The 13786-nt window shown below is 38.2% G+C and overlaps 1 protein-coding gene across 1 annotated transcript in view; it reads left to right on the top strand.

Annotated features, from left to right (window-relative positions):
• Positions 1–6: 6 nt before the first annotated feature.
• Positions 7–13786, top strand: part of TBC1D14 (TBC1 domain family member 14) — a 67752-nt gene continuing 53972 nt past the window's right edge. The window contains exons 1-2 of the mRNA XM_085309601.1: positions 7–175; positions 5059–5794. Of these exons, the coding sequence (XP_085165727.1) occupies positions 133–175; positions 5059–5794 (779 nt within the window). The 5' untranslated portion in view covers positions 7–132. The remainder of the gene's footprint in view (positions 176–5058; positions 5795–13786) is intronic.

The following is a 13786-nucleotide window of genomic DNA, read 5'->3' on the forward strand; positions in this document are numbered from 1 at the left end:
GGCTGCGCCGCCTCACCTCCGCTGAACCCGCGGCCTCGCCGCTCCTCCCCGGGCACCTGAGCGCGACATGGACCGCCCGCCGCCCGCCGCCGCGTAGCGCCGCGGGAGCAGCCGCCGCGGGGAGCGTTGGGCATGGCCCAGCACGAGGAGAGCCGCGGAGGGCAGCGCTGCCCCGGTGAGGCGTCCGGGTTCCTGTTGGGCTCTTTCGTCCCCCCACCCCGTGCCGGGGGCGGTCGGAGCCCCGCTGGGGCGGCGGGGGCGGGCGGCGGGGGGACGGCAGCTGCCCCCGGCGCCTCGGCCGCTCCTGCTCAGACCTGCCGCGACCATCTTAAAAAAGTTAGAAGAGCGCTCGGCCCCGCTGGGGTGCTGCGGAGACCGCAGGCGAGCGTGAGCGCCGCTTCCTGATCGGCCTTCTGAGGAGGCGCTGGTCGGTTTTTGCCTTTGTTAAATAATATTTTTTGTTTTTTATAATTAAGGCTACGAGGTAAGCTTGGTTGAACATTGTGAAGGCTTTCTGCCTACAGCCTGCGTGAAGGAAACAACTTTCATCCCTCTCGCAGTCTCTCTTCTTAGTCCACATCCTTTTAGGTGATCCCCAAAGACTGAATAAAACTTCAGTGGAAACTTCATGAAAATAGCATGAATTCAGTTTCTTATGATACTGCACCCAGTTTGACGTGATCTCGCATTTTTCTGAGTCCTTGGTAGGGGAAAAAGAAGCTCTTTAAACTGCTTCCAGAACAGAGGCTTAGCAGAACACTGTGACTCATTTATACTGCCTGACATAGCAAAAAAGTGGAAAACCCGTGAATAGTTCACTTATGATCACTTTCCAAATTTTCTGCTCGACAGCTAGGTTTGTAAAGCTAATGCTTTATGAAGACAGCTGGTTAGGAGTTAGATAGACGATTTCTTAATGAAAAAATCCCAAGTATTTCTTGTTTGCTAATAAGGTTTTGGCTGTGATCACATACATAGTGTTAATCACAGTATCTCGTGCTTTGCTTTCTAACCTAGGGAAATTGTTGAAAATGCTGTGACTGTTAGCATGTGACCTGTAAACAATTTGAAATAAGAACTGCTTTAATAAATTGAACTGTTTTTGATGCATGCTCATGTATGCCGAGGTCACCTGCAGTTGCACTTGGTAGTAGTATTGTACTCAGTTTCTTGCCACATGCAATAAAAAATACTGTTAAGTGCATGAAGAGTTTAAACCCTTCACTTTCTTCTTCAATGCATATTTTCTTCTTGATGAGAAAAAAATCTTAAAACATCATAATTAAGAAATTCCTTGTTCTAAAAAYCATAAATTATTTTTCTGCAAGCAGAAATAGCAGTGTCGAAGAGACAAGATGATAAAAATTCTGCCTGTAAATAATCATCTAAACCTTCCTTCTAAATAAGTTACTTGCCTAAGTTGCAATGCAAGCCACAGTAAATTTAGAAGAATGTGACTTTTGTTGACTTCTTCCTGATCTTTGTTCTAATAGTTTTAAATTTACAGTAAAATGTGTATTTTTTAAAAAAGTCACTTTATTCTTTATATTAGAAACTATGATTGTGTATGATTTCTTCTTTCTGCATGGTTGGGTCACATAAAAAGTCCAAATCTGTCTTAGCTGCTCTGGTATTGTCGGGACATGCCTTCGTACAAGCCATGATCAGGCCCTCAGGAATGCAAAACTCTATGGGCAGCTGTACTGGATGAGACCAAAATTCCTCCTTACAGACAAGAAGGAGATGCTTAAAATCAGAAATAATGTRTATTCTTATTTCCCTGAGGCTCTAACATTTGCAGTTCTGGGACTTCCTGAGTTATATGTGGTTTTTTTGCACTTGAAAATACTCGGTGAATTTTCCTTCTGTGAACTTAAGATCATGTAAACTTCTGGTATCCACCAYGTACTGTGGCAAGGAGTTCCACAGCTTGACTGCCGTTGTGTGAATAACTATATCCTGACGTTAGTTCTGAACCTGGCTACAACTACCTTTATATGGTGCCCCTTAGCTCTTATGTTGGAAGAGATAATGAGTAAATGATCCCATCTCCTTGGCTTTGATGACCTCTGTTTTATTCTTATATCTCCTTTCCTATTGCCATCTCCCCCCCCCCCCCAGTAGTTCTTATCAGATAATGATTCTAATAAGACATAGGATATTCTGGATGATATTACAAATCTCATTTAAATATATTCCCATTTAAACAGGTTGCGGGGATTATGAATGCTGTGCAGACCAAATTGCTTATTTTTGCTCAATAGTTTGTTATGCTAATGTGTCTGTAATGATGTTACAACAGTATTATGTTAATAAATGATTTATGGAAAGAAGTTAGTATTACAGTATGTTAACACTTAAGTAGACTTCAGAATTATGTCAAATATCAGTGAGGCAGCTAAAATAAGTCCAGGAAGATAAGTAACACTTTTCTGTCTTTAAAGAACAATCCTACAACAGTCTCATGCAAAATGAATGAAGTAGTTTAAAGAATGTTTTTGGCAGCTGATGACTTCTCGAGCTTTCATTTAAAGCTCTTGATGGTATACTTCAAAGTATACCCATGATTTCGCTAAACTGTGTAAAACCTTTGTAGTTTGTTATTGCACAATTTATTCCAACAGACTATAGCTGTTACATACTTCTGCCTTTGCTGACTGCCCATTTAAAAGATCTCTTCCTGTTAAATTTCCTGCTTAAAAAATTACCAAGCCAAGTCCAAAGTTTCACAGCACTGCATGGGAATTTATTTTTATTTCTCTGAGCTCTCTTGTTTACAGAATTGTTTGACATTTTGAGCTACTGTATCTGCTCGCTCTTCCCAAGGCCACTTGAATGCTTAGAATTTGTAARCTTAGGCGAGAAGAGCCATGTGATTAAGCTAAGGACTGGCTACTGCTTAGGAAAATCATTGACCAGAAATGAAGGCAGCCAATAAAGCAACTGATTATGTCTGTGCTGTTTACTGAAACACCATCGAAGTTGTTCTTGGCTATTTAAATCTATGAATTTGATTTTCTGGACTGTATTTTCTAGATATGTTAGTAAGTGTGAATTGTGGTCAAGCAAACACCTGCACTCATGTTTTAAAATTCTGTAGGCTGTGTATATGCTTTAGAGAAACATTGGAGCTGGATRGGCTGTTCATTTAAAGTGCAATGTAATGTGTATGAAAGGGTGGAGAAGAGAGCAGTCAGACTTTATAGAAAAATAAGGAAATCCAAAGAGGAAGGTCAAAGAGCAAGAGATGCAAATGTTTGCAACAATAAGTATATTTCATGCTTCCTGTTACATCATATTTATACACTTTAACTCTCATAATCAGTTTGATGAAGTAGAATAATTTGTTGCTTGTGTTCCAGAAGTGTTTTGTAGTTTTTTCTGTTTGTTTTTTGCTGACCATTGTAGTTTTAATGCACTGAACAAAGAGGTTGCTAATGTATGAAATCTGTATGATAACTATCTAAAGAAATCATTCTTTATATTACAGAGCACGTAAGCTTTTCAAACCATSGTAATGCGGGGAAAAAAAAAGTTGCTATAGCAACTCTATAAGAAAAGTGTGCATATTCACAAATGTTTTAGTGAAAAGAGAATACATTTAAAACCTTGTTTATCCAAAGGACTAGACGATTGGTGCAGTAATTGATTTGTGTGGGTAATACCTAGTTAGCCCTTAAAGTTCTTAATTGACTAAAAGATGAAATAACTTGAGGTGTTTTTACTTTTTCCTAAACTTAAAGTGGATTGAACTGGAATGATTGATCAAATAGGCCTGCTTTATGTAGWAAGCCAATGAGTTGGCATAGCATATGAAGTCCGTTTGGATTTGTGACCTTCTCCTATGACTAGAAGCTTATCAAAAAAATTTTTAAGATTCACACAAATAGAATATGTTTGAAATGTGTCTTCTGTGTCTTAGCTCCTGCCTGTGTTACAGTTCCAAAATATATTGGCTCTGGACTGAGAATGGATAGTGTGTGAACCTCCTAGTGGAGAACTGGCACCTTTTAATTAAGTGTTGTACTTTAGTGAGAATAGGAGACCAGAAAGCTGGCCTCCAAGAGTTGGAAGTAAATGTTTAGAAAGAAAGCCATTTGCAAGAAGGGAAGAGTATTTTTCATTCCTTCATACTTAGCACAGGAAGTGTTTCAGAATGAAGAAAATGAACCAGTATGTGTGTATTTCTTCTGCCAACTGCAATAATTTCATTGAAAACTTCAGCTGAGTAGAAGGTAATTTAACCATTTTGTTTGTATGAAGCTGTATGGAAAGAGCGATGTATGTAGTGTCATAATAATAATCMTTTACTGTCTTAAAGGGTCAGTAGCAGTTGTGGGAGCCAGGGCAGCAGTCCCAGTGATAATCCAGTTTTATGTCAGGTGGAAGTTTACTCAGCAGGACAGTGCATTTAATGTGCAGCTCTTTGAAGGTCACTCAGATGTAGGCTAGAAGGGGGGACATTGCTTGGGTTAACTGTCCCGTTGGCAGCTCTTGAAGGGAGGATGTAAATGTGTATTGCGTATGAGCAGTAAGTATGGCATATTTTTAAGTGTCAGTTTTAACCTCGCATGCACTGATCAAGTGCATCGTGTGTATTGTCAAAAAGTTGGCTGTATGAATTTAATTGCTGTTTGAATGAATCCTTTTAAATTTTAGCCTAAATTTAAAGTATGTAGAGACAAGCTTTATAGTCTCCCCAATGTCACTATGTATGCATTCAAAGTTATATAAAAAATCAACTTCAAATCTTTATCTTAATATTGGCATGTAACACTAAAATACTGCAGTTTTAAGTAATTTTGCCTTCGAGAGAGGCTTACGAAACAAACGAACGGCTTAAGAAAAGACTTTCCATGCTTGCYGTTTTCTGGAAGCTGAAATTAAGTTGCCATTGTTCTGTGTGCTGAAAGCGAGAGAAAGGCTCTTCAATTAAAACTATTAATCTTATCTTGCAGATGATTTCTAATTTATGATACAACTGAGTGTGTGTGTATAAAATATTTTTAAAAGTCTCCTCACAAGCTCATAATACTGTCTGTTCTTTCTTTTAACCAGTTACTACTTGGTCCAAGACAGCTGATGTAAATTTATCCAACTCTTTAAATGGTTTGAGCTTGATGGGAATTCTGGATGCAAGAGTGGGCAGCAGTATCCAGAGTCTTCAAAACTTCAATTCAAGGGCCCCAAGATCTCTCTCATTGCCTGAGTATGGGCCTAGCCAACACTGCAGTACTTCAGAAGATTGTCATAGCCTTAAATCTGTGGATTCTGGTATTCCAACTCTAGAAATAGGAAATCCAGAGCCTGTTCATTGCAATGTGTTAAATGTGAAGAGAAAGCAGTCAGAACCTGAAATTGTGCCTGACAGAGCTTTTCAGAGTGCATGCACACTGCCATCTTACGTGCCTCCACATTCTTTGACTTCTGAACATGACCATCCTGTGCGAAAATCCTCAACTTTTCCTAGAACGGGGTATGACAGCGTCAAACTTTATAGTCCAACTACCAAAGCTCTGAATCGAAGTGATGATATCTCGGTCTGCAGTGTTTCTAGTCTTAGCACAGAATTGTCAACAACTTTATCGGTTAGCAACGAGGACATTTTGGACTTTGTGGTCACAAGCAGTTCAAGTGCAATTGTGAATCTCGAGACTGATGAAGCGCACTTCTCAGATGTAACCCTGAATTCCACTAAAGAGACCAATGATCAAAGCCAGCAGGAGTGTTGTCAGGAGACAGATGTGGACAATAAACTAAAAATATTGGGACCTTTTACTAACTTCTTTGCCAGGTAATGTTTCTATAAAATATATTTTAACAATGAGAGTAAAACCATAGGAGAAAGATGTGGTGTGATATTTCACTCTGGAAGAGATAATAGCTTATCATAATTTGAGCGGGTATTAACACAATTTGTTCCAAGTAAGTAGGCAAATATTGCTAGAGACTAAGGCTTTGAATGCTGCACTGTATTATCTTTAGGATATATGGAAACTTCTTAAAACTTTTCTTCTATATTAGCATAGAAGGAATCCTGGGCAAGGGTTTTCTTCCTGACTTCTTGAGTGGTGCTTTTTGTCATTTTGGCCAAGATCCTTAATCTTATGTGTTGTAAATAGGTAAATATAGGTAGAATACATACTGAAGAGTTTTGACACGTAAGAATTAAGAAGTGTTCTAGTGGTGCTGGAATATTTTATTAATTAATACAAACATATTATTTCTGTAATACAAATGCTTGGCAAACGCTTACCTGACTACTGTGATTTTTCCAGATCTCAGTGATAATTTTGTTAATACTTTGCTGCTTTGATTTTTGTGTGGTATTAGAACATAGAATTTTATCACTCTGAAATGAAAACATTTACCACTCAAAGCAGTTACRTGACTTCTCTAAACATAGCTTTTGATAATGTGTTTTAGGTGCAGATACCAATTAGATAAATGTAAGTTGTAAATGAGGAACAGAATTAATCTATTTTCTTCATTTAAGGCCTTGCTAATGCCTCTTATTTTTAGGGTATAATGTCTAAGGTATCATAGAGTTAGAAAAGAATATAGAATATATTTCTGTAGTATAGAAAAGGGTCTAGGAATAAACTAAAACATCAAGTGGCATTGGCTATAGCTAACCTGTTCTGTGCATGTAATTACTTCAGCTAAGCTCTTTTTTCGATTGCAAAATCTTCTTTGCATGAGGTGAACAGACTGATTAAAAATACCTAGGGAAGTGGCAAACACTATTCTTTGAAATGCAGTGCTAATTGCAAAGCTGAAGAGAAACTGCTGCTTTAAATATTCTAAACTGGCTGAAGCCTTGATTTTTCTTTTTTTTTTTTTTTTTTTATGATTTCTTATTCTTAGGTTCAAGTTGCAGTAGAGAATACTGCGCAGTGGACTTAATTCATCAGTCATGTTTGAGCTGTTAAAGCTTTTGTGGCCCTCTGTCTGTTTGTTGTCATGGAACCAGACTTAATTCTAAAGCAGGAGGCTTCTTAGCACTTCAAAGCCTGCAGAACGTGAACTTTTGTTTCCTACTTTGCTAGCACAAATGGTAACTCAGGCAGATGCTGTCCTGCAGTCTGGGGACAGCACAGTAGAACAGACATGTTAAGACCCCACTCAGAGTAGAATAATTAACCACTCCTCAACTTTTCCCATTTAACGAAATAAAACCATCTGTCCAAGTTCTGTTCTAGCATAGTCACTGGGTGTTTTGCTGATGTTACAGAAACTGAGGTACTTATTAGATGAAGCTTTTTAACCTGAATATTTGCAGATACTCTGCATTCAGTTCAAACTAGGTTGTCAGCTTTAAAGTTTGAACTGCTCTGTCTATAACCTGGCCTTTACCATCCTTCCCTTTAACTTCCACTTTCTGATCTCTGTTTTGGAAACAATGGAGCTACTCACTTTTTGTCTGTACCCACATTCTATACATCCATTCTCTTATCTCATATAAACTGGGTGTGAGTTTCACAAGRATTAAACAAGCAGAGAACTCCTGAATTTCTTTCTGTTCCATGGGGAATACTGTGTACTACTTAATCTGTGGATGTTTCGAGGATCAAAACACACAGTTGCCTGTCTGGTTGATATTTGAAATCTGTTCTTCATGCCGTTGTTTGCTTCCTCTGTTGTTCCTATATAGTCCCTTTTCTGTTGAGTTCCTCTGGCTTTATGGTGCTCCTCAGATTCCCAGGGCTAAATGAATAGTTCAGAAATGAACTTGGGCCCTGCAGTGTTTTGTTTGAAAGTTACTGACTTCTAAGGGCCTTCCCACCCATCTGGACCTGACTTGAGTGTTCAGGTTTTGTGTACAGTGCTGGAAGAGAGCAAGGTATTTAGAATAGTGTCTTTGAAAGCTGGGGAGTTTCTTAAAGTAGCTTGTGGTGACAGGTGAAAACAGAATACCAGGAGGGAGCATGTTTTTAGCACTTTGTGCAGAAGAGTTTCCGTTGAGATTCATGGATGTGTTGGTTAAATGTGTAAACCTTCCCTTTCAGAAGCTAAGGATGAAGTCAATCCTTTCATCAGAACTATGGCAGAAGAAATTAATGGTACCAAATTAGTAGGTTGTTGGCTGGAATGCTTGTGTACACCCTGAAAGTGCCAGCGTCTGAGGGATTTGGATGCAATCTTGCCACCCTTTGTCAGTCTGATGGTTGTGTGGCAAGGCTGCAATGCAGGTCGTCTTAGCCTTGATCTGCAGGCTCAACTCTGTGGGGTTCCTTCAAGTAAAGGGATGCACTTTGAGCTTAGATGAATCTGCTCAGTTCTTGCTTCAGCTGTTGATACTTGGTACAAGGAGAAACCTTGTTCTTGATCTGATGTCTGGGCTGGTATTGAACCCCATCCATCATCAGAGAATTTGTTAGTTTCTCTGAACTTGTCAAGACTAGGCTTGTTCTGCATTGTCAGTTAAGAATTGTTGCTGCCTGTGGATGTAATACTGCTAAAAATCAGATGCTTGCAGTGGTTGGTAAGAATTAGGGAGAAATCTGGAGTATCACAGGGACACTTAGATAATAGTTAAGACTGAATCTTCCATAATGTTAAGAAAATGCTTAGAGAAGTCTTTGTTTTGGAATGTAAAATGATTTCTTAGCACTTCGTAGATTTATTTTTCCTTGTGAGAGAGTGTGCATGCACAGCCAATGCATATGGTGTTTTGTGTTCTGTGTCAGTTATGTTTGTAACTTGTTACAAAATGTTTGTGTGTTTGAGGCTGCAGCTGAAAATTGAATTAAGTAGAGATTGAAGAAAGAACTCTGTTAGTTGCCCATCAGTCTCTGACACCTTCAGGGGTGCTTAGGAATGCAGTGTTCCTGCCCTACCTTCTCAGACACTATGATGAAGTTTTCCTGGACTACTTTTCTGACTCAGTTGCTGTCTGTTCAGCAGCTTGAGACTTTGAAAGGTTTGGTTGTTCCCTCAGGTTGTTTCATGCCTCTTTGGGTGTGGCAGGAAGATTCAAAGTGAAAAAAAAGAGGCTGCTCCTGCTTGTTTACATGTAGCTTTCTCCTTGAAGAGCTTAAGACATCACATGTACCAGCTAGGTGTAGTATTTGTGTTTTATCGTTAGGCTCCAAGTTAATACATGAAAAAGGAATATTGCTTCTGAAAGCAGCCAAAGTGCTGACAAAGCTAACTGACTACTTGGTAGTTTATATGTCAAGTGTACCTGAATCAGCTTTAAAAGGCCAGATTTTTTCCACCTGGAGTGTGAGTTTGAATTAATTTTCTTCTTTATATATAAGTAGGAGCTTGGTTTGAGGGGAAAAAAAGCATTAAGAAGTTATTGGCTTGGAGACTGAAGAATCAATGGCTTTTCTCTCCCTTTACGCTAGTGACCCACAGTGGCGTGGGTTAATGAATTCTAGCTTTGGACTTTGCTTCTGGGCAGTACTGCTGAAACATACACTTTTAAAATGCCCACCTCCCCTTTTTTTAAACAACTTTGCTGAGTCAGGAGCATTATGAGCTTACTAAGTTGTGCGTTTTACTGTTTCAGAAAGTGAAGGTGATGCTTCTTATAGCCCCACAGTTTTTGTAGGACTGTGTTTGATTAAATAGTAAGCAGTGTAGTTGTACAGTTTTCCTTTTTAATGGAAAACAAGAATCTGAAGTCTTTACTTAGTCCATTGGTGTAGGTATTATTTGTTCAGGAATCTAGATCTTTGTCTTTCCAAACTACTCCTAAAACTTTTAATCCAGATGTTCTAAATAGTAGCACCTTAAGAAATTTTGCAGAGAGTGAGACTATACATTATAGAAACGACTTTAAGAGGGATGGTATGTTTTACTCTTTAAAAAGAACCTTTATATTTCTGAAGGAAAACTTCTGACACAGGATTGGCATCCNAAAAAAAAAAAAAAAAAAAAAAAAACTACTATACTCCAGCCTAGTGAAGGCTGTGGCCCAGGGATTAAAGTTTAAAATTAATATTCATTGGTTTCAGTGCTAAGTCTGAAATCATGTGATATATACATGTGTGTTTTGAGGTAAGTGGTCACATAATGTGGAGTTCTGAACTTAATTCCTTAAGTTCCCTGTGTTAATGAGTGGAAACTATTCATAATGTCCTTTATCTCTTTTAATGAGAGAACAGCATATTTTTATTCTCTTAATTTTTATGTTAAAAAGAAGGCAGAATAACCAAGAATATTATAGTGTTAATTTACCATTTTCATCTCTCTAGAAAGGGAATTCAGTTACTATGAAAGGAAAGATAAAGTCTGCAAATAGTTATGATTGAGAGTTTCATGATTTTAAACTGCTTATGTATGATGTCTCTTCTATGCATGTTTTATGTTAAATGAAGTATAGACTGGGGAGGAGGCAATCTGAGGACAGGACTGAAGTGTGTRGGAGGAAGGACAGAAAGAGCTGGATACAGTGCGGGGGACAATATTTGTGCACTGTTTTCTAAACACAAATGAACAAAAAATAGCTGAACTGCAGATGGAGCTATCAAAAAGTTGAAAGAAGGAACTCGAGAAATCCAACCTCTCAATGAGGAAAACTATAAAGCTACCTTGGGCTGCTTCACTGACCTGCAGGAGGGCTAGGGCTGACTCTACAGTGTTACTTACTGACTGCAGTTGCATCCAGAGCTTTCCTCTTTCTCTCTCCTGTCAGAGGGATTAGAGGAATTGAGTTGCAGTTCTCCTCCTGCCCCTTAACATGCATACATACATGTTTCTGGGTGTCTTTTGAGCTGTCTATTGTCAGTAATGAGGATTTAAAACATTTGCAAAGAGGTTAGGGGGAGAGAGGAAAGCAAATAAGCTTATGTTTCTGTGGTACAGGGAGCATAAATAGGCCATGAAGATCCACGTTAGCAGATCATGCTGGGAACAAAATTTCAGCAGCTGATGGGGTGCTCAGCTATACTCATCTGACAAGTGTTTCAATCCTTACAATCAGGTTTTGGTGACGGCTTACTTAGAAGCCGTCTTCCRTCTGCTGTTAACAATAAGACTAGTGCTCCACTGTGGTCTGTGCTTGTAATTGTATGTCTGTGTTGAACAAAAGTTATGGAAAATTCCCCCCCCAAAAAAAAAAAGACTGATTTGTAAAGCAAATCTTGTATATGTGCAAAGTAAGAATTATTTGAAGGTAACAGGATATTAAACCTTTTCTTTTGATTAAAAATACAATTTTCAGAATTTTACAGAATCACTGCATGAAGTTATGAACTTTGTCATGTGACTAGTTCTCCATTAGATGTTGAACTTCAACTGGACACAAATCCTTCCTTTTCCTTTATGTATGGAATAATATAACTTCTACTTGGAATGTAAATTTAAGAACACTGATTCTATCTTATTTGAAGTGCTGGTCCTCAGAATAAAGGGAAGTTGCTTTCGGGGATAAAAATGCACTTTGAACTCTTGTTTTTGAGAAACTTTTCAGTTATTCAGTAGCAAAACTGAAGATGCTGATTAAAACTGTTTGTTCGTTATGGAAGTTAAATGATAATCTCCACAGCAGTACTTTGAGGGTTTTTCCCTTCAGTAACAGTACAAAATTTTGTAGTAGGTGAGGACTTTATTTAAAATAATTTCTTCATGATCACATAAAGTCAAATGTATGCCTCTCTTTTGCTGGAAGCATTGCAAAAGTCCCAGATTGAGGGAGTCAGTGAGATTTTTATTGCAGGTGGATGTTGCGTAYTGCTTGAAACATTCAGCTATAATGAGTGTGTTTTTACTCATTTTACATTACATCTTCTCTACCTTCTGTGTGAGGCTGAAAGCTTGCAGGATTTCAGTTCTAAGCGTTCTACATCTTGGGTTTGGAATAGAAAGAATAAAGATTGTATACATTTTAACAGATGTCTACAAGACTTCAGGAACTAATTCAGATGAATGAAATTAAGGCTGTCTTCATTTTGATTCATTGTCTATATGAATGTGCAATGAATGAGTGGATTAGTTGGACTTCATATCTTCTGTTAATTCATATGAACTTTCCTGATGTTTCCTTGCATTACAAAGAAGCTGTGAGCAGAAGTGGGTGGGAGTTGGGGAAGAGGAAGAATAACACTATCAGCGCAATCACTGCCATGTGACAGTTTCTAGATAATCAAAATGCCATTTAATCTTCAGCTGACTCTCTCCTGTATCAGTAATATCAACTGTTGTAAGTTATTGCAAGTACAGAAATCGTAAAAAGAGCATTATTCTGACCTTTAAGAGTACTTAATTCAGAGTAGAAATTGTGAAAGAATGTTATGTACACTTAGTGATTCTGGAAAATGATGTGAACAAGCTGAAGTGATACAGAACAGATACCTATTGGATTTTCATCTCAAAATTAGTAGTTATACCAATCTGACTCATCTTGATTCTTGAGTGCTACCTTCCTTCCATTACCTGTCTTATGTAATCTGTGGGGAAGTTGAAGTCAAAATTAGCTCCTGTTTTTTAAATGTCTTTATAAAGGCTGAAATGAGGAATAGTCTGTTAATAAAATTCTATACCATAAGAATATGGGGAATAGATAAGACTTATTTGATAGTACGTGGAGACTGTAGGTTTTCTGAGGAAGAAATATATATCTTTTTATACCTTACTTTGGATATTCTGCATGCTTTTAAATGTTGAGTTTGTGGGCATGGCAAACAAAAAAATATGAATACTTCTTTATGAGCTATTAATCTCAATTTGGATATTAATTGTATTGCTGTTTTAAGAAGATATCCATATTAAATATCTCTACAAGAAGAGAATAGCAAAAGTTTTCAAAGCATATAATAAGAATAATTAAAAAAAATTTAAGATCCCATTCACTCAACATTCACAACTGACAGGATACATACAAGAACATGGTAACAAATGTGAGGTGAGACGAGGTATTKGCTTAGTGCTTAGACTCCCGTTTGTGAGCCATAGTGTTTCCTAAGTATAGAATCACAGAATAACTTAGGTTGGAAAGGACTTCTGGAGCCATCTGGTGCACCGTCTTTCTTACTCAAAGCAGGGCTGACTTCAGCATTAGATTGTGTTACTCAGGGCCTCATCCAGTCAGATGCGAGTGTATCCAAAGATTGTCACAACCCCTCTAGGCATATGTGGTCTGGGATTTAGCCTCTACTGCTGTGGGGTTTTTTGTTTGTTTGGGATTTTTTTGCTTTTGTCTAGTTGACATTAACCTTGCAGCAATTTGTTGCTTTCCWCTTGTTCTTCCCACATGCATTTCTGAGAATGGTCTAGCTCTGTTTTCTGTATAGTGCTGTAGTGCTTCTCTTCCCCCCCTCCCCTTTTTTAAACTGTCCGTTATCCAGGCTTAACAAAACCAGCTCTCTCAGCTCCTCTTTGTATGTCCTAAATTTCAGCACCCAGCCATCTTAGCAGCCATCTGCTGGACTGCATCTGTTTTTTTTGGTATCTCCCTGCAGAGACTCAAAGTTGGACACAGATACAGTGTCACAGGTACCATGTTGAGCTTGTAATCATTTTTCTTTGTCCTGCTGGCTATACTGTTCCTAATAAATAACAACATAGTTTGTGTGTAGTCTTTGTTGCTGCAATGTCTTACTGCTGACTGAGATTCATCTTTTTGTTCATGGTAAGATTCTATCTATTTGTTCTGTTTTTGATTTGTGTGATTGTAGCACTTCAGTTCAAGGAATAAATCTGCTTTTGGATTTTGGACTAGAATTTATGGTTATTCTGGTAACACTGGCTACTGCTGGGAATTTTGCTGACTAGAAAAGGACTATGATGTGTGGTTTATTCTAATACTTTGCACTTGAAATGTTGCTTCTATATGGAG

The sequence above is a fragment of the Rhea americana genome, unplaced genomic scaffold (assembly GCF_003343005.1).
Source record: "Rhea americana isolate MKP2758 unplaced genomic scaffold, rheAme1 scaffold_30, whole genome shotgun sequence".
In the NCBI taxonomy this organism is placed as follows: domain Eukaryota; kingdom Metazoa; phylum Chordata; class Aves; order Rheiformes; family Rheidae; genus Rhea; species Rhea americana.